Raw genomic sequence first — 22000 nt, forward strand, 5'->3', positions numbered from 1 at the left:
CTGGCGGGTACTGCAAGGCTGGCACTGCCCTATGGGCACTACCCAACTCTGCCCCCGACCACCCAGAGGCTTCAATGGCCTCCGATCCCCCCCGCCAAGGCCACCACGTCTGGTGCCCGATGATGGAGACCAGCTAAGCATGCATTAATATCTGAATTGGCTTCACACCCAGTTTCGCTGGCAAAGCGGGGCCGGTGCGATCGGGGGAGGCACAAATTGGGCGTTTCTCGTTTCTCACCTCCCGTCCGATCTTACCACCTCGCCTCGCCGAAGGTTGGGTGGGATGAGGTCGTAAGATCGCGCCCTAACAGCTTCTTCATTGAAAGGTCACAAGGGTAGGTTTGTCAAGAGCTTCCGCTCCATTCTCTTATCAATCTACCCCAGAATGCAGCAAAGTCCTGTCACATCAAGCATTCCCCTTTTCACCACATCATCCTCCAACAGGAAATACTGTGTACTCTGACCTGGCTCAGAGAATTCGAAGCCTAACAGGTTATCATGACACAAGGGAGACAATGGCAGAGTCCGAGACAGTTCGGGCATTCTCTAACAAACCCAGATACGATTTTACGCAAAAGGATAGCCAGGAAAACTTGGAAATTAAAGATACCAGTAGAATTTGTCCGATCTGGCCTTGTGTAACTAAAATGGAACTCCAGTATTATCAATGCAAGTATTACTGATTTTTACTGGGGTGTGAACATTTGGAACTGGTCTTCCCTTCGAGTTAGCTCAATCTCTGAGCCACTGTTACTCCTGGTTGAGTTGGACCTCATATGCAGCATTGATATTCCTTGTGCATCAAGTCATTGCACTTCATTGCTCCAAACTAGATCCAAACATTCATCACATGTTTATTTGAGGATAGTTTCAAGCCTGTGATAAATCTGATTATTGGATAATAGATTACTAGAATCATAGAATCCCTACAGTGCAGAAGGAGGCCATTCGGCCCATCAAGTCTGCACTAACCACAATCACACCCAGGCCCTATTCCCGTAACCCCACATATTTACCCTGCTAATCCCCTGAAACTAGGGTCAATTTAGCATGGCCAATCAACCTAACCCGCACATCTTTGGATTATGGAAGGAAACCGCACCACCCGGAGGAAACCCACGCAGACACGTGGAGAATGTGCAAACTCCACACAGACAGTACCCCGAGGCCGGAATTTAACCTGATCACTGGCACTGTGAGGCAGAAGTGCTAACCACTGTGCTACCGTGTCGCCCTAAACTCTACTAGTTTAGAGTGGGGAAACAAGTTTCTTTATTTTTGAGGCAGATTTATCATACTTCCATTGCTCAATGCAAACAGCTTATATTTATCAAGTGCCTTCAACGCGGAAAGAAACAATCAAAATTAATTGGTGCTAAGGCACACCGTGAATTTGCTGTCGACTAAATGTCTTTGTGTTCGACTATAATGCCAAATTCAAAATAAAAAACAACACTTTCCATTGACAATTGGGTGACACGGTGGCACAGCGGTTAGCATTGCTGCCTCAAAGCTCCAGGGACCCATGTTCAATTCCGGTCTCAGGTGACTCTTCAGGGAAAGAAATTGCGGCCTCAGAGGCCAGTGTCCCTTCATCAGATTCTCTTTATTTACAAACTTATCCCCACTCCTAAGAGTGCTTCTGGTACAAAGTCAGAGACCTTGTCAGTAGACCCGATCAACACTCTATATATATATGCATCTATATATATATAGTGATACTCCCTGATTGGGCAGGCAATCACTACCTCAATTAGGGAGCTCATAGTCCATGAGGCCCACCTCATGGGCTTCGTTGAGGTGTCCTTAGACAGACCCACAATAATGTGGCTGACTCTTAACTGTCTTCTGAAATGGTCTGTTCAAGGGCAATTACGGTGGACAACAAAATGCTGCCCTTGGGGTGGCAGAGTGGTTAACACTGCTGCCTCACAGCACCAGAGACTCAGGTTCGATTCCCAGCTTGGGTCACTGTCTGTGTGGAGTCTGCACGTTCTCCCCGTGTCTGCGTGGGTTTCCTCCGGGTGCTCCGGTTTCCTCCCACACTCCAGAAGACGTGCTGTTAGGGTGCATCGGCCGTGCTAAATTCTCCCTCAGTGTACCCGAACAGGTGCCGGAGTGTGGATTTTCACAGTACCTTCATCATAGTGTTAATGTGAGCCTTACTTGTGATACTAATATATAAACTTTAAAACTTAAAACTTTTGTCAGTGACGCCCCATCACATGAAAGAATAAGCAAAGTTTGAACAAGTTTGGACAAGTTTGGAACTCTGGGCTGTAGTTACCGCAACCCACCGCTAGGGGCACTGTTCACGGTCCTATGACGTCTATCTGACTGCGCCGGAAGTGACGCAGTCATTCCGCGCGGCGGGGGCCGAGCGGAGGGAGGGAAGGGGAAGATGGCGGCACTGCAGGGCTTTCCCGTCTCTGTCGCTTACAGTCACAGCGGCTCTGCCGACACGGCGGCCGGCCCGCAGCCCCCGCCGCACGCCGAGCGGAGTAAAGAAGAGGCGACAGGTACAGACCAGGCCCCAGGCCGGTAAAGCCCCGCGGGGAGGGAGGGGGACAGGGAACGGGACATGGGGGGGGAGGAGGGGAGAGCCGGCAATGGAGCTAAAGCGGAGACATTGGCGGGAGTCGGGCCTCAGACTGGGGCTGGATTACCCGCCCCCCGGCTTTGAGAACCCCTCACTTCCACTGACTCCTGGGGACCCTCTCCATTCAGCCCTGTGTGAGAACAGGCCCCACTTAAAGAAGCTGAGTGAATAAATCTGAATGGGGGCAAACCGCAGCATCTCAGATCCTGGCTGATTAAACCAATAGATGCAGGGTTGTTTTGTTGGGGGTGGCAGGGTAGGGATCGGTTGAGTTGTCTTCATGCTAGAGACAAACCTCTACCCTGAATTTCCAATATTGTTCAACGATAGCCTCCCCGGGCACGCACACCTTGCCGTCAAGGTGGTACAGTGGTTAGCACTGCTGCCTCACAGCGCCAGGGACCTGAGTTTGATTCTGGCCTCGGGTGACTGAGCAGAGTTTGCATGTTCTCCCCGTGTCTGCGCGGGTTTCCTCCGGGTGCTCCGGTTTCCTCCCACAGTCCAAAGATGTGCGGGTTAGGTGGATCGATCGTGGTAAATTGCCCCTTAGTGTCAGGGGGGCCAACAGGATAAATATGTGGGATTACGGGAATAGGGACTGAGTGGGAGTGTTGTTGGTGTAGGATCGATGGGCCAAATGGCCGCCTCCTGTACAGTAAGGATTCTGTGAGTATGTTCTCCTTGCATTTGACTGACAACCTGGTGACAGTGCAACTCAATCTCTGACTAAAACTTTTTCAACCATCGCTGTCACTACCTGAGTCATAACAGTCCTTTTAAAGATCTATGAGGGTGAATGTACTCTTATTTGTGTCTGACTATTAGCATTCATTTCTGGCTTGTGTGAATGATGTTTTCCATAATAATGAAGACATGGTGCTGCTTGCAAGAAAGTCGGAGTTAACTCTATTTGACCGATGAGGCTGCAGATAAGTGTGTAAGAAATGGGAACTGAAATTCCATCACGTGTAAATTGGAGGTTCAGATCTGATCACTGCCCTATTAATATGTTTATAGTATAGATTCAGAGAATTATGGCGCAGAGGAATCCATTCAGCCCATCATATCTCTGCTGGCTGAAAAAGATTGAACCAACTTGATCCAAATCTCCACCATCTGTAGCCTTGAACGTTATGGTACTCCAAGTATACATCCAAATATGGGGCAGCACAGTGGTGAGCACTGCTGTCTCACAGCGCCAGGGACCCGGTTTTGATTCCTGGCTTGGGTCACTTTCTGTGTGGAGTTTGCACGTTCTCCCCATGCCTGCATGGGTTTCCTTCGGGTGCTCCGGTTTCCTGCCACAGTCTGATAAACATGCTGGTTAGGTGCATTGACCCGAGCAGGCGTCGTAGTGTGGTGATGAGGAGAATTTCACAGTAACTTCATTGTGTTGATATAAGCCTTACTTGTGACTAATAAATAAACTTACTTAAATGTTATAAATCCAGTGAGGTTTCCTGCCTCCGCTACTATTTCAAGCAGAAGTTCCAGACCCCCGCTGCCCTCTGTGTCAAAAGATTTCTTTTCAATTCCCCTCTAGTCTTTCTACTGATTACATTAATTCTTCGCCCTAGTTTTTGACCTCTTTGGTAAGGGTTTTTGTGACTGGAAGTCATTTTCCAGTGAGGTTCCACAGGACTCGTTAGGTTCCTTGCCTCTTGTGATACTAGAAATCAATCATAGAAACCCTACAGTGCAGAAAGAGGCCATTTGGCCCATCGAGTCTGCACCGACCACAATCCCACCCAGGCCCCTACATATTAACCCGCTAATCCCTCAAACCTACACATCTCAGTACACTAAGGGGCAATTTTAGCATGGCCAATCAACCTAACCCGCACATCTTTGGACTGTGGGAGGAAACCGGAGCACCCGGAGGAAACCCACGCAGACACGAGGAGAATGTGCAAACTCCACACAGACAGTGACCCAAGCCGGGAATCGAACCCAGGTCCCTGGAGCTGTGAAGCAGCAGTGCTAACCACTGTGCTACCGTGCCGCAGACTCATGACTTGTGCTTAAATGTTGGTAGGCAAGGTAGTGAGGGAGAAAGCTGTACTGCATGAAGGTATTAATGAATTGCTGAACTCATAGAATCCCTACAGTGCAGAAGGAGACCATTTGGCCCATCGAGTCTGCACCGACCACAATCCCACCCAGGCCCTATTCCCGTAACCCCAGATCAGGTAAATTTAGCATGGCCAATCAACCTAACCCGCAGATCTTTGGACTGTGGGAAGAAGCCGGAGCACCTGGAGGAAACCCATGCAGGCACGGGGAGAATGTGCCAACTCCACACAGACAGTGACCCAAGGCCAGAATTGAACCTGGAACCTTGGCGCTGTGAGGCAGCAGTGCTAACCACTGTGCCGCACTAACTCGGCAGAAAAGTGACAAATAAAAGTCAATCCAGAGAGACTTCAGATAATGCATATGGGGAGGGGAAACAAGGCAAAGGGAAAACAATGAATGGTGGATTATTGAGAAGTACAGAGGAACAGAGGTGACTTGGTGCTCACATCCACAGGTGTCTGAATGTAGTAGGACTGTTAGATAGGTGGTCAAGATACATTATTAGCAAAGGTACAAAATATAAGAGCTGGGGAAATTATGTTAGAATTATATAAAATGCTGGTTAGAATACTGCATGCAATCCTGATCACTGCACTACACGAAGGATGTGACTGAACTAGAGAGGGTACAGAGGAGATGTGTCAATCCGTAGTTGGCCCTCTGCATGACGTTATTGACACGTGCAGTATTTTAACGCATGCAAGTTGCTGCTGTTATTGCTCGGACAGGAGAATTTCAATTGAGGAAATATATAATTTTCTTGAAGCTGAGGAGTGATTTAATTGAACTGTATAAAATTCAATACAAAAGATAGGAAGGAAATAGCATACCAGAGAGTAAGTATTAGGTGTATATCCAAAGCATTGTATACAAATTATCCGAGTCTGTTACAAGGGAAAGTACCAAAAGCACAATCGAAAAGAGGATGATTTTTGAGTGGCTTTGTAAGGAAGAGCCCGATGTGCTTTTGGAAGAATTCTGAAGAGCAGTGGCTAAAAAACTGGCCCTGGTGATGGAATGGGGGGAATGCAGCAGCAATATAATCTCTGATAACTACTTACTTGTGGTGGCACGGTAGCACAGTAGTTAGCACTGCTGCTTCGCAGCGCCAGGGACCCGTGTTCGATTCCCAGCTTGGGTCACTGTCTGTGTGGAGTTTGCACGTTCTCCTCGTGTCTGCGTGGGTTTCCTCCGGGTGCTCCGATTTCCTCCCACATTCTGAAAGACGTGCTGGTTAGGTGCATTGACCTGAGCAGGCGCCGGACTGTGGTGACTAGGGGAATTTCACAGTAACTTCATTGCAGTGTTAATGTAAGCCTTACTTGTGACTAATAAATAAACTTCTAGAAAAAACTTTTAGGTTTGCTCTTCAGTTTGACGGTATCTCAATCCCTTGGTGTGAAGGGATTAGGGTGGCACAGTGGTTAGCACTACTGCCTCAGCGTCAGGGACCCGGCTTCAATTTTGAACTGTTTTTTGAATTTGTACATTATCTCTGTGTCTGCATGGGTTTCCTCTGGGTGCTCTGGTTTCCCCCCATACTCCAAAGATGTGCAGATTAGGTAGATTAGCCATGATAAATGTGTGGTGTTATGGGGCAGGGTGGAGGAGCGGGCCTGGGTGGAATGCTCTTTTGGAGAGTCAGTGCAGACTCGATGGGCCGAATAGCTTCTTCCTGCACTGTAGTGATTCTATGGGTTTTGCCTTATGTGTAAAGATATCAACTTGACCAGAATGGAAATTAGAGGCATTGAGGGAGTGAAAAGAATTTATCTTCGGAAATGGTGCATTTAAATTTGCCTTTGTTTCTCACTGAGAATTTATACGCAAAAGGTGAATATTCATTATTTTTATTAGAAATCGTCAGCTATCAACAGAGAAAATAGGAATGGTCACTTGTGATGGGAAATATTTGAGGAAACTTGAGCAACATGAAAAGGAAGGGTCAGGCATGAATCAGCGAGGAACATGGAAAATACAACCGAGTCTTGCTGATGGTCAAGATGCCTTTGTGCTGGGTTCAGGGCATCTGTGATCAGAAACATGTTGAATATCTTTAGGAAAAGGGTACATAGAAGCAATCAAATCGCAGCAGTGTGAAAGGAAATTTTAGAAAAAGAGTGAAGTGAGGCAGTTTTACGAATAATATTGCTGGTTTAAAATGAAAATATATTGATAGCTAACCTTTAAAAGCAAACTCTGCTTCATACAGGAAGGAGGTAAGGGTAATATATTGTTAAATGAGGGCTGTAGTTTGACTGCAGTGTCTGTAGATAAAAGCAAAATACTGCAGACAAAAACAGAAAATGCTGGAAAGTCTCAGCAGGTCTGACAGCGTCTGTGGGCAGAGAATAGAGTCAACGTTTCAAGTCTAGATGGCCCTTCGTCAGAGCTCTGACGAAGAGTTATCCAGACTCGAAACGTTGGCTCTATTCTCTGCCCACAGCTGCTGTCAAACCTGCTGAGATTTTCCAGTGTCGGTAGAGTTTGATGTGCAATAAACAGATCTGAGTTGTACGATCAACTATACTTTGGATTCATTTTGTCATCAAATGGACTCTTACCTGTACACAATTCCATTTTCAAACTGTTCATTTTTAATATCATGAGTAAATAGATGAATATTTAATTTTAGCAACTTGCTTAATTCAGCAGGAGTACTTGAGGCTTTGTCAGAAAGTCAAGGGTTAAAGCCCTGCAGTAATGAGAGAGTGCTGCATTGTTAGATGTGCTGTCTTTCATTTGAACCAAGGTCTGTGATTATGCTGACAAAAGACCCCATGACATTATTTAAAGAAGCAAAGGTAAGTTCCTCTATCGCCATGGTCAGCATTTATCCTTCAACCACCTTGAGTAACTGCCCATTTATCTCATTACTGTTCGAGCCCTCAATGGTTACATTTGCCGAGTTAATTGCAGTGATTGCGTTTCAAAAGTAACTTGTTGATTTTTAAGTACTTTATGATGGTTTGAGGATTTGTAGTGTATATATAAATGCAAGTTCTTTAGTTTCATTGTAAACACATGAAAACAAGCAGCCCATTCTACAGGCATACGTAGGAGCATGTGAATTCGGAGCAGAAGTAGACCTTTTGGCCCCTGGAGCCTGCTCCACCATTCAATAAGATAATGGCTGATCTGATTGTGGCCCCAATTCCACATTCCACCAACCTCTGATAATCTTTGACTCCTTTGTCAGTCAAGAATTGACTTGCTGCCTTAAAAATATTCAATGACCCTCCACACTCCACCAATGCCTCCACCACACTCTGGGGAGGAAAGTTCCAAAGACTCTCAATGCTCTGAGAGAAAAAATACCCCCTCCTCTCCATCTTAAATGGGAGACTCGTTATTGTTGAACTGTCTAGATTGTTGTTCTAGTCTCCTCAACAAGGGGAAACATGCTTACAGCATCCACCTTAACAAGGCCCTTCAAGATCTTGCATGTTTCAATAAGATCACCTGTAATTCTTCTAAATGCCAATGGTACAAGCCAATCTGTCCATCCTTTCCTCATAAGTCAGCTGAGTGAATCTTCTCTGAACTGCTTCTGACACATTTATATCTTTCCTTAGAAGAAGGAGACAGTACTCCAGATGTGGTCTCACCAAAGCCCTGTACAACTGTTAACAAAAATCCCTACTTTTATATTCCATTCCCCTTGCAATAAACAACATTCTATTTCTTTCCCTAATCACTTGCTGTATCTGCATACTAATCTTTTGTGATTCATGTACCAGGACGTTCAGATCCCTCTGTAACACAGAGCTCTGCAATCTCTATTTGTTTAAATAATATGCTGCTTCCCTCTTCTTCCTGTCAAAGTGGGCAAGTTCACATTTTCCTACGTTATACTCCATCTGCCAAATTTTTGCCCACTCATTTAACATAGCTGTGTCAATTTGCAGATTCCTTATGTCCGCTTCACAACTTACTTTCCAACCTACCTTTGTGTTATCAGCAAATTTAGCAACCGTACGTTGGATCCTGTCGTCCGGGTCATTGATAGAAATTGTAAATAGTTGAGGCCCCAGCATTGATCTCTGTGGCATCGCAATCGTCATAGATTACCAACCCGGAAATGATCCATTTATGCCTACTCTTGGTTTACTGTTAGCTACCAATCCTCTATCCATGCCAATATGTTACTCCTTACACCATGAAGTCATATTTTGTGGAGTAACTTTTAATGTAACGTCTTTTCAATGCCTTCTGCAAATCTAAGTACCCCACATCTAGGGGTTCCCCTTTATCCATGTTACTTTTTAGTTCAGGGGTCTCCAAACTTTTCAGTACGAGGGCCACATCGTATATTTTACACATTTTTGAGGGCTAAAGAAAAAATATTAATTTTATAAATGAATTGGCGATGATTAAGCCTGTGAGATCGAATGAAATTCACTGTTGAAACAACAGGTTTCAGAACGCAAGACATATCCACATATTTTCCTCACAATGCTTGTTGATGGATAATGCAATGCAGAAACATGGGCTTTGAGAATCCACCAACCTCACAAGCTTTTGTGATTTGTCCAACCAAACCTTTCTTCAGCCCAGACATGTTCTTTCCTCCATCAATTGTCACGCATTGCAGTTTATTCCACTCCAGATTATATTCTAACAGTTTTTTGCAATTCTTTGAAGATGTCTTCTCCAGTTACTGTGCTGTGCATGCTATGCACTGATGCTAATTCTTGTGTCACATTAAACTCACTGTCGACGCCACGGATGAATACCTGGAGTTGTGATGTGTCACACACATCAGTCGATTCATCAAGTGCGAGAGAATACAACTGAAAATGTCTTGCTTTGTCTGCAATTTGATTAAATATATTGCTTCCTATATCCTCAATTCTACGAGCAAGAGTATTTGGCGCAAGACTGATGATTTTGAACAGATTTGCTTTTCTGGGCATAACTCTTCCACTGCTTCCATTATACACTCTTTGATGAGATCTCCATCGGTGAATGGCTTTCCTCTTTTACAGTAAGGAGTCTAACAGCACCAGGTTGAAGTCCAACAGGTTTATTTGGTAGCAAACACCACTAGTTTGCTACCAAATAAACCTGTTGGACTTTAACCTGGTGTTGTTAGACTCCTTACTGTGTTTACCCCAGTCCAACGCCGGCATTTCCACATCATTTCCTCTTTTAGCCAACACATAAGCTAGTTTGTAACTGGCCCTGGTTAAAGCTTCATTTTCAGTTCTCTTCTGCATAAAAAAAGCTTGTTGGGAAAGCAACCTGCGTTGCATTGATTCAAATTTTTCCGAACGCTGTGTTCCTGTGAATTGGGAATAACTTGGTTCATGTTTGGTCTCATAGTGCCGACGGACATTGTACTCCTTCAAAACTGCAACAGTTTCGTTGCATGTGACACACAAGGCTTTATCACCTGCTTGTACAAAGAAGTACTTTACACCCCATTCTTCATTAAACAGGCGGCACTCACTGTCCACTTTTCATTTTTCCTTCCATAACTGAATTGGTCTGAATTTGCGCCATCATTGTCATTGTTCTCGCTCATTTCAGACAATAGGCCGGTAAAGAGGGCGGGGACTCCCATGGGTCCATCAGACACCGCGCGGAGCGGCAGCAAATGTCTGGCCTGTGGCTTCCGTCCCCGCGTCCGGATTCTGAGTCAGCGGCGGGGTTCCGGACGCGGGAGTGTTTTCGGCAGCGGGAATCCCGTCCTGCCCCGCTGGCTGCGGGCCAGATGTTAGCCCACTGCAGGCCGGATGTGGCCAGCGGGCCGTAGTTTGGAGACCCCTGTTTTAGTTCATCAGAACTCAAGTAAGTTAGTTGAAATGATTCCCCTTTCGCTAAACTATGTTGACTGCGCAAGATCATACTGAAACTTTCAAATTGCCCTGCTTTGTCCTCTTACATAATAGATTCCAACATTTTCCATATAGTAGATGTTAACTTAACTGGCCAGTAGTTTCCTGCTTTCTGTCTCCCCCCACTTTCTTGTATAGAGGAGTCACATTAGCTTTTTCCAATCTGATGGGACCAATCCAGAATCTAAGGAATTTTGGAAAATTAAAACCAATGGATTGACCATCTTAGCAGCTAAGTGCCTTCTAGAAATCTAAGTACCCCACATCTACATATTCCCCTTTATCCACACTACTTGTTACTTCATCAGAATGCCAATAAATTAGTCGTAATGATTTCCCTTTCACTAAACCATGTTGACTCTGGGATTGCGCTGAGATTTTCAAATTGCCTTGTTTTGTCCTCTTAAGTAATAGGTTCCATAATAGATTTACTAATAGATTTTTCCGACAGTAGATGTTAACTAACTGGCCAGTAGCTTGCTGCTTTCTGACTCCAGGATGAAGCCCACCAAGACCTGGGAACTTATCAGCTTTTAGTTCTAATCATTTTCTTTGTACCCTTTATCCAGTGATTATAATTGATTTAAGTTCTTCCTCCCCTTTCACCTCTTGGTTCACAATTATTTCTGGTTTGGTAATGTGTATTAAACATAATATAATAGAAGATATTCCTGACAATCAAATTAGGTAATTTAGTTATGGATTTTTCTTTCTCAACTTTTTAGCTGCATGGTTAACAAGCTGAGAGTTTTGTAATAGTGGTCACAGGCTAGCGCTGGGATTCTGTATTCAGTAACTTGCCTTCAGCTATATAAAGCTTTAGTTAAACCACATTTGGAATATTGCGTGCAGTTCTGGTTGCCACACTACCAGAAGAATTTGGATGCTTTGAAGAGGGTGCGAAGATGTTTCACCAGGATGTTGCCTTGTCTGGAGGGTTTTGGGTATGAGAAGAGGTTGGATAAACTCTAATTATTTTCATGGAAAGACTTGAGGCTGAGGGGAAACCTGATAGAGGTCTACAAAATTATCAGATAGTCAGATGCTTTTTTCCATGGTGAAAGGGTCAACTACAAGAGGGCACAGGTTTAAGGTGAGTGGGAGTATGTTTAGGGGAGACGGGTGCGGGAAGTTTTTCACACAGAGGGTAGTGGGTGCCTGGAACGCACTGCCAGGGGAGGTGGTGGAAGCACACATTAACAACGTTCTATATCTTGATAGACACGTGAGCGGGAGGCAACCAGAGGGATAGCAACTGCGTATTGGAGCAAGCTTGATTGGCCAAGGCCTAATCCTGTGCTATATTGTTCTTAGAGAATCTAGCTGATGCTGAATGAAGATTTGGGAGGAAATAAAAGGAAACTGCTCATATTTCTAGAATTTGATTGCAGAATAGCATTACCATCATCCTGGACGAAATCGTCTTCTCGTCATCTGAGCAGATGGTAAATTATGCAACATAGAATGTTGCAAAGAGAACAAAATAGATGTAACCGGACACAATAAATAGCTGTTGGCCATATTGAATATTACGGCAAGATCCTTTTGCATCAATATAGCAACCAGCTTAGCCCCTCTTAGCATTAAGCCTCCTCCGCTGAGAATAATCCGATAGTTGTAAATCTTTGTTGTGTGGCGTTAGCTTGTAAAAATCTGAACTTGGGAGAAGCGGTGAGATTAGATGTATTGAAACCACCAAATTAAATGGAACTAAAATCTAAGTGCGATAAAATGTTTTCAGGATTAAACTCTAAATCAGGTTGTTAGATATTACAAACTGAGATTCAAATTACCCCGGGTTATTTGATTGGAAGATGCCAGTGTGCTGTTTTATTTGCTACCGTTATATTACACGAAATGTTAAAAGGATCAGATGGTGAGTATTTGCTTTGCACAATCCAGGGTGCGGTTTAAACAAAAACTGACCCCACCACACCAGGTTTTACAAAGGGACAGAGCGAGATAGGTAGATCTGCCATTTATTCCAGCACTTATGGAGGAAATGACTAACGCTTGTAACTGCGATTCCACACCTCGGGTCATGGAGCATTCTGATTATAAATGTTGTCATTCCTGTCCTTGGAGAACGAGGGATTCTAACAGCGGAGAGAATCCCAAGGGGCTGAAGCCTCTTTGTTGAAATCCCTTATTCCCTTAGTGAGGTGTTGCCAGCGTTTCACTGTTCCTCGTGTTTTCCGTTTACTCATGTTAAACAAAAACAACCAGAGGACCTGTTTGATCCTCTTTCTTCACGTGAGAAGCTTTCGCAGTTTGGATGGAGCCTTGACTGGATATCAGGCTCCTTTGGAGAAGAGGAAATGAAAGTAGCATCAATGCATTTTTTAAAAAATCTTTGAGAGCTAGGGTTGATTGAAAAAAAATTCTGAGCATGAATCAAGAATGGACAAGTATTTCGCAATAACTATAAGAATGCAGCTATTGAAATAGTGCTAATCTGTACTGATTTGCCTTGCTTACTTTTACAATTTGGCTGGTGCTGCAAATAGTTGTGACTTTCTAGTCCAGTAGTTCCCAATCAGTGTGCCATGAAGCAACACCAGCCCCCACCAAGTGTGCCATGAAAAAAGATTCAAAATTCATGCAATTTAACTAAAGCTAACCTTCGTCTTCAGCTCTGTTTTAAGGTTTAAATTTATTTAATTACTGTCGCAAGTAGACTGACATTAACACTGCAATGAAGTTACTGTGAAAATCCCCTAGTCGCCACACTCCGGCGCCTGTTCGGGTACACTGAGGGGGAATTTAGCACGACCAATGCACCCTAACCAGCACGTCTTTGGGACCATGGGAGGAAATCGGAGCACCCGGAGGAAACCCACGCAGACACGAGGAGAACGCGCAGACTCTGCACAGACAGTGACCCAAGCCAAGAATCGAACCCCGGGTCCCTGGTGCTGTGAGGCAGCAGCGCTAACCACTGTGCCACCGTGCCGTCCTATGTGGTTGGCATATTCAAGGCCCAACCAGACCTGGACACCTCGCGCATGCACCGGCTGGGAAGGAGCCGCACATGCGAGGTTTAAGATATTTTATATTGGGTTAGGCCCATGCACATGATCAACGGGACTTGGAGCTGAAGATAAAGGTCCCATGTATCTACACAAAACTTGGAGAAGCAAGAGAGAGGGAGAGGGTTTTAAAAAAGAAATAGACGAAAGGATAGGGAAAAGTTAAAAATGACGTTTCCAGTATGGAAAGAAGGCAGAGAAACTAGGAGGTTTGCCTCAAAATGTTTTTATAATATAGAGGTGTGTCGTGGCATGTAAAAAGGTGGGAACCTCTGTTCTAATCTACTATTTGGTGTGTGCTTGTATCTTAGATGCTCAAAATTGTCTATAGGAATTCAGCAAAGTATGAAGCATTTCAACTGCAAATATTAATTTGTACCATGGGAAAATTTAATTTAGTGTGTACCGACAGAGAGCATTCTGAGATGTGTACTTAATAACTGGCATGTTCTCCCAAGAGTGTCATATTAATTTTCTTTTTGCTTGTTTTGCAGAAGCTGAAAAGTTGAGTAAAATGAACTCCTTGCTGGAGAAACTGCACGCGAAATATAGCCAGACACGACCCTGGACTGAGACAGCAAAGCTTGTGCGGCAAGCCATGGTAAGATTGCAGGGGCGGCACGGTAGCACAGTGGTTAGCACTGCTGCTTCACAGCTCCAGGGACCTGGGTTCGATTCCCGGCTTGGGTCACTGTCTGTGTGGAATTTGCACATTCTCCTCGTGTCTGCGTGGGTTTCCTCCCACAGTCCAAAGATGTGTGGGTTTGGTTGATTGGCTGTGCTAAAATTGTCCTTAGTGTCCCGGGATGCGTAGGTTAGAGGGATTAGTGGGTAAAAATGTAGGGATATAGGGGTAGGGCCTGGGTGGGATTGTGGTCGGTGCAGACTCGATGGGCCGAATGGCCTCTTCCTGTGTTGTAGGGTTTCTAAGATCAGGCAAGAATCAATATGCTGTTCTGAGGTTTAGATCGCAGCTGGCAAAAATGCCACAGTTTTTAAGAGAGTTGTGTTTAAGTGCGTTCACCCAGCTCTTTAGTGCCTCAGGTTAAAAATGCATTTCCCATTGTGAAGCTGAATCATTCATTCAGCAGTCTGAGATAGCTGATCACTGTTTGCGTGACAGTGGATGGTTCAGTTGGCAACGGTATCCCTGGATCACATTCAACCAAGATCTTACTCTTTCCACCCAGTGATCGCTCAAAGATCCCGAGTCAACACCTTGGTAGCGAATAGATGAGAATTTATTTTAGGCACAGAATCTGATAATACCTAGGTGTACTATTCGTCATCATGATCCATATTATCTACCGATAAACGGGGCGGCACGGTGGCACAGTGGTTAGCACTGCTGCCTCACAGCGCCAGGCACCCGGGTTCGATTCCCGGCTTGGGTCACTGTCTGTGTGTGGAGTTTGCACGTTCTCCCCGTGTCTGCGTGGGTTTCCTCCGGGTGCTCCGGTTTCCTCCCTCATTTTGAAAGACGTGCTGGTCAGGTGCATTAACCCGAACAGGCTCCGGAGTGTGGCGAAGAGGGGAATTTTGCAGTAACTTCATTGCAGTGTTGATGTAAGCCTACTTGTGACTAATAATTAAACTTTAACTTTTAACTTTGAACGTATATCCTAGCCTGCCTTCTTTCCATCTTACAATTAACAGCCATTCTAATTGATGTATTGTCTTTATATAAAGGAGAAACGTGGCATAATGAACACAGGAGGCCACCAGCATCTTATTGCCTGCTTGGAGACTCTGCAGAAAGCATTAAAAGGTGAGTAAAGATTGCCACAAGCTGATACAGGTGATACACGTGATCATTGTTAAGGGCTGTCGGGTCGATAAAGAATTTCAGCATGAACACGAGTTTACTATGAATGCAATGGAAAATAGGCCATTTGGCTCATCAATCATGTTCTTTCCACAGACCCATGTGCAGTCTTCTCTTGCTCTATGGTTACCTCTATGCAATGCATTTATTAGCCTGTGAAAACATTGCATGTAATCTTTACGACTTTAAGTTATGCAGAATTTTAAGACAGCCAGTAGTTTCCAGCAGAGGCTATTCGAAACCAACTAGGGCAGGAACTCCCATCTCATTTTCTCTTCTGTAGATTAAGGTCGCGAGAATCAATTGTGCAATTCTTAACTGAAATGAGTTAGCTTAGCACAAACCAGAGATTCTCCCTGGGTCTGTCGCTTATTGTTATGTGGTGTCATTATTCATATGGCCCACTAAGGGGACCCATTTTCACTCCTTTCAGTCATCGATAATGATCAATGCAATATAAAAAAACTAACATGTTTTAGTATTTGTATGTGCAGCCATGGATGAAAGCTTTGTTCTCTGTGCATGTATATATTGGATGGGCCCAGGTTATTTTTAGATCTATATCTCATAAGGAAATTGTTTCTTATACACTTGTCTCTTTGAGACTCAGCTGTTTTAGAACTCCACTATGATCTGCAACTTGTCCAAAACTTTATCCCCCATGATCTTCCAAGGTCCAAGGCAGAACATTCCCTGCCCTCGCTGGCCTTGTCTGGTGCCCCTGTCCCCAGCACGTTCAACTTTAAAAACTATGTCGATAACTCCCTCCACTGCTTACCCGATTCTCCCTCTGCAGGTTCCCCAAGCCCTGCTATCCTTCACATTCTAAAATGGCCTTCTATTCATCCCCTTTTCCCTTTTACACACTATTTGTAGAACTTGATGTGGAGTAGCCGGAGTTGCTGATGAAAGAGCGGCGCTCCAAAAGCTCGTGCTACCAAATAAACCTGTTGGACTTCAACCTGGTGTTGTGAGACTACTTACTATTTGTAGAACCATCAACCACGGTGGCACAGTGGTTAGCACTGCTGCCTCACAGCGCCAGGGACCCTGGCGCTGTGAGGCAGCAGTGCTAACCACTGTGCCAGTGGAGTCTACATGTTCTCCCTGTGTCCGGTGCTCTGGTTTCCTTCCACAGTCCAAAGATGTGCAGGTGAGATGGATTGGCCATGCTAAATTGCCCCTTAGTGTCAGGGCTACTAGCTAGGGTAACAGCATGGGGTTATGGCGATAGGGCCTGGGTGACATTGTGGTCGGTGCAGACCCGATGAGCCGAATGGCCTCCTTCTGCACTGTAGGATTCTATGATCTATAACCCCACAGCCCTATTCTCTGAACTCCCTCCTGCAACTTCTGTAGCTCTTTCTCCACCATCAAAAGTCATCTCAAAGCCCAGTTTTTCCAGCAAGTTGATCTGCTGTCTCTACGGCATGGGGTGGCATGATGGCACAGTGGTTAACACTGCTGCCTCACAGCGCCAGGGACCTGGGTTCGATTCCCGACTTGGGTCACCGTCTGTGTGGAGTTTGCACATTCTCCCTGTGTCTGCCTGGGTTTCCTCCGGGTGCCCCGGTTTCCTCCCACAGTCCAAAGATTAGGTGAATTGGCCATGCTAAATTCTCCCTCAGTGTATCCGAGCAGGCACCAGAGTGTGGCGACTAGGGGATTTTCACAGTACCTTCACCGCAGTGTGAATGTAAGCCTACTTGTGACTAATAAATAAACTTTAAAAACTCAAACTTGCTTTAAAGGCACCATACAAATTCAAATGTCGCCCTTGTTTTCTCTGAATCTTCACATTGATGCTAACTCTCAATTCATACTCACTGTTTCTTCAGTCATGTCTCTGCCTGCAATGACAGACCGTCTGGAGTCGATTGCCAGACAGAATGGGTAAGTCACCCTGCATTGAATGCCGAATTAATTCCTTGATCTGCCACAGTTCAGGCTGTTTACTAAGCAATGAAAGTGTTTTTAAGGTGCCTAATCCCAGTCTATCCATCTCTTTCATCCAGCCTTGGTTCTCACCTGAGTCCTTCAGGTACCGAGTGTTACATTACTTCAGACATGTTCTATGTTGAAGTGCTCCTGGATTCAACGGGGCAAGTCTGTGATGTCAAGGTGGCGCACCACGGAGAAAATCCCGTGGTAAGCTTTTCGTTATTTTTCTACCGGGGTTCTGTGATTATTCCACTGCCTTCCCACTTAGTGATCTGGGCCTCAGTTAAAATTCTCCACTTCGGACTTCATGTTGCTTCATGGGAGCTACGTAGCCTTAAGTGTGGGAGAGCTGTCTGTAAAACAGATAACTGTACTCATTTACATTTGGAACCCCTAACCTTTGTTAGGATTGTAGTCACACATCTTCAGCTATTTGTACTTTATCCATACAAAGATGGTCAGTAATAAATCCAATAAGGAATTCGGGAGAAATAAATTTACCCTCAATGTGGTTAGAATGTGGAAATCGCAACTTCAAGTAGTAAGTTCAGGCTTATTGCATAGCTGCATTCAATGGCAAGCTAGGTAAGCACATAGGAAAGACATTAATACAAGGATATGTTGAAGAGTTTGGAAGCAAAACTGAGCGATTTTCGCAGATCAGAAAAATAACTATTTCCAATGCTCAGTAACTGGGGGCATCAATTTCAGATCATCAACAGAATGAAGGGAAAGGATAGGTGTTATTTTACACAGTTGTTACAGGATAGAATGATGTGGAGTTGCCGGCATTGGACTGGGGTGGGCACAGTAAGTAGTCTCACAACATCAGGTTAAAGTCCAACAGGTTTATTTGGTAGCACGAGCTTTCAGAGCGTTGCTCCTTCATCAGGTGGCACTCACGAAAGCTCGTGCTGCCAAATAAACCTGTTGGACTTTAACCTGGTGTTGTGAGACTTCTTACTGAGGATAGAATGAGCTACTTGAAACACCGATGGAAGTAAAATCCATATTAATTTTCAAATTGAAAACATTGCAGAGAAAAATAAAAAGATCACGGAGAGAGGGCAGAGAAACAAGGTTACATTAACATTCTTTCCGAGAGTGGGTACAAGTGTGAAGGAATTAAAGGACTCCTATGCTGAAAAGCTCTCTGATTCTGTAAAACTCCATTTTATTTGTGACCCAGGCGTGCAGTGTATCGAGAGCTACCACAAATGACACCCCTGAGTTTCCACCAAGGGGATGAACAATGCCCGATATTGTAGCCCTCCCCCATCAAGGTGTCATTTCACCTTTTTCTGAGTGTGCCAAGCTGAACCTCGTCAAAGAAATAAAGGGGGGAAAGTAGTTGTAATTATGAATACTTTTCATAACCATAAGATATCTCAAAGCAGTTCACAGCCTGTGAAGTAGTTCTGTAGTGTAGTTGGCGTTGTATTGTCGGGTACGTGACATAGAACATAGAACAGTACAGCACAGAACAGGCCCTTCGGCCCACGATCTTGTGCCGAGCTTTATCTGAAACCAAGATCAAGCTATCCCACTCCCTATCATCCTGGTGTGCTCCATCTGCCTATCCAATAACCGCTTAAATGTTCCTAAAGTGTCTGACTCCACTATCACTGCAGGCAGTCCATTCCACACCCCAACCACTCTCTGCGTAAAGAACCTACCTCTGATATCCTTCCTATATCTCCCACTATGAACCCTATAGTTATGCCCCCTTGTAATAGCCCCATCCACCCGAGGAAATAGTCTCTACACCAGTTTAAAAAAATGACTAGATAATCTAGTTTTGGCGGTGATCATTACAAGATACATGTTGGCCAAGACAGCAGGGGGACATCACTACTCTTGGAATAGTGCCATGGGATCTTTTACAACCACCTCAGAGGAGCGATGGGACATTGATTTTGGTTCCGTCCAAAAGGTGACCCTTCCAACAGTGCAGCACTCCCTCAGTACTGCACTGAAGTACCGGTGCAAAAGCAGTGCATAGTAATGTTTAAAATGGCCTGTCATATCTGGGAGCCTTGTTTATTTTTGGTGGGACGGCACGGTGTCACAGTGGTTAGTACTGCTGCCTCACAACACCAGGGACCCGGGTTCAATTCCGGCCTCGGGTCACTGTCTGTGCCGAGTCTGCATGTTCTCCCCGTGTCTGTGTGGGTTTCCTCCGGGTGCTCCGGTTTCCTCCCACAGTCCAAAGATGTGCGGGTTAGGTTGATTGGCCATGCTAAATTAACCCTAGTTTTGAGGTAAATATGAGAGGTTGCGGCAATAGGGCCTGGGTGGGATTGTGGTCGGTGCAGACTCGATGGGCTGAATGGCTTCCTTATGCAATGATTAGAATCATAGAAACCCTACAGTGCAGAACGAGGTCATTCGGCCCATCGAGTTTACACCAACAACAATCCCCACCAGGCCCTATCCCCATACTCCCACATATTTGCCCTGCTAATCCCTCTAACCTACGCACACCAGGGCACTAAGGGATTCTGCAAACACTGACAAGTTTAAAAATGCTGTTTCTTAAATGCAAATTCTGTTGTTGAATTTTTAAAAAATAAACAATGATAATTGGAAGAACCTTTTCAATGAGAAACTCAACACCCAAATGCTTAAATGCTTGTTTCTGCAATTGCCAGACTTTTTCTAAAAAAAAATATCTTTACATGATGTTTTTAAACATGTTTTTCCTAGAGTTGCCAAGAATTGGTGCAATACCTGAGGTAAGGCATTTTTTGAACAGCTGATGGAATTGATATTTTCCATTTTGTGAATAATTTAAAGTCTTCATGATGGGAGTAAAGGCCGTCAACCAATCTGGATGGTAAATATGTAGAGCTGGTCGGTATTAGTGAGACGTCGACTCAGGGAAGCAGTGACTTGTGAGCGCAGAAAACCAATTCGGATACTGGGATGGAGCAGCATTTATCGAATTCTCCTGTAACCAAATATAGAAATAAGCTGAAAATCTCTTTTTAAATGTTGCCATTTAAGTGTGTTTCTATAATATAAGAAGTGTGTGATTTTATGATATTCAAGTTTCTGAAGTAAATAGCATTGCATTGATTTTGTAATTCATGTTGCTTCTCAGCTGAGAAGGTTGAAACAATGGGCTGAAGGTGCTGGGCAGGGCAGTTTTGCTATTTTGTTTCTCCTAACAGACTGCTAGCTTTTTTTATTTATTATTCTTTGATGGGATGTGGGCATTGCTGGCATTTGTTACCCATCCCTGATGTACCTTGAATTGAGTGGCTTGCTGGACCACTTCTGAGTGCGCTAAAGAGTCAGCCACATTGTGATGGTCAATGGAAGGGGAGGCCGGGCTGGTCTATTACTAGGTCCACCAGTAGATGATAGACAACAGCAGGAGAACGCTCTCCATTCATTCCCCCATCCCTCACAATTTATGGTGAATTACCTGTACCTATGTCGGACCAGCTCAAAGGAGCGGAACAGTTGAATCCTTGTTCCATCATTCCTCGGTATATTGCAGCACTACCATTCTTCGCCAGAGTCATCACTTCAGGAAGTTATAGAAAGGGAAATAAATATACCTTGGAAGGTGTAGGCTCCTTTCTTCACGCATTGCTTTTATATTGTACTTTCCTGATAATGGAAGCTAATGTTTTTATTGTATTGCAGAGAGAAGAATTTTTTGGAATTCTCGAAACATCTTAAAGGTCTCGTCAATCTATATAAACTCCCTGGGGACAAGTAAGTATCGGACGTTTTATCTCTTTTACCCCAAGTTTTCACTAATTCGTAAGTGTTGTTGTAATTGTTTGCAGAAATACATAGACCTGGTGCAAATATGCTAACATTTATGTTGATCTAGCACTGCCAATCACAAAACTTGGGACCAAGGTGATCACAAGCTAGTATCATAGAATCCCTACAGTGCAGAAAGAGGCCATTGGGCCCATCGAGTCTGCACTGACAATCCCACCCATCCCCTATCCCCGTAATCCCACATATTCACCCTGCTTAATCCCCCTGACACTAGGGTCAATTTCACATGGCCAATCAGCCTAACCCACATATCTTTGGGCTGTGGGAAGAAAGCGGAGCACCCGGAGGAAACCCATGCAGACACAGGGAGAATATGCAAACTCCACACAGACAGTGACCCGAGGCCGGAATTGAACCCGGGTCCCTGGCGCTGTGAGGCAGCAGTGCTAACCACTGTGCAACCATGCCGCCCAAATTAAAGTTTATTTATTAGTCACAAGTAAGGCTTACGTTAACGCTGCAATAAAGTTAGTGTGAAATTACTGTCTGGGTCAATGCATCTAACCAGCACGTCTTTCAGAATGTGGGAGGAAACCTAAACACCTGGAGGAAACCCACGCAGACACGGGGAGAACGTGCAAACTCCACACAGACAGTGACCCAAGCCAGGAATTGAACCCGGTTCCCTGGTGCTGTGAGGCAGCAGTGCTAACCACTGTGCCACCGTTGCGCCCAGGGAGAGTTAGGGTTGTACGGGTGGCTTTCGCCTGTCTGGGACAACATTGCATTAGGTCACTTGTGATGCCTGGAGTGGGTAGTGAGGTACTCCCATCTTCCATCTTGTCTTATTATGCCCCTCCTCCTTTGGAATAAAGGGATCTTCTGTGGCCTTCCAGAAAATAGGCGGAGACTTTTTCCTAGCTGGGAACGTGTCTTGCTGCCAAGCAAA

General features: G+C 44.8%; 1 protein-coding gene across 1 annotated transcript in view; it reads left to right on the forward strand.

Annotated features, from left to right (window-relative positions):
* The first annotated feature begins 2378 nt into the window (after positions 1-2378).
* med1 (mediator complex subunit 1) overlaps positions 2379-22000 on the forward strand; it is a 48525-nt gene continuing 28903 nt past the window's right edge. Inside the window, exons 1-7 of the mRNA XM_078224136.1 lie at positions 2379-2519; positions 14039-14145; positions 15234-15312; positions 17208-17262; positions 17385-17517; positions 20017-20045; positions 20965-21036. Coding sequence (XP_078080262.1) covers positions 2402-2519; positions 14039-14145; positions 15234-15312; positions 17208-17262; positions 17385-17517; positions 20017-20045; positions 20965-21036 — 593 coding nt within the window. The 5' untranslated portion in view covers positions 2379-2401. The remainder of the gene's footprint in view (positions 2520-14038; positions 14146-15233; positions 15313-17207; positions 17263-17384; positions 17518-20016; positions 20046-20964; positions 21037-22000) is intronic.

The sequence above is a fragment of the Mustelus asterias genome, chromosome 11 (assembly GCF_964213995.1).
Source record: "Mustelus asterias chromosome 11, sMusAst1.hap1.1, whole genome shotgun sequence".
Classification (NCBI taxonomy): Eukaryota; Metazoa; Chordata; class Chondrichthyes; order Carcharhiniformes; family Triakidae; genus Mustelus; species Mustelus asterias.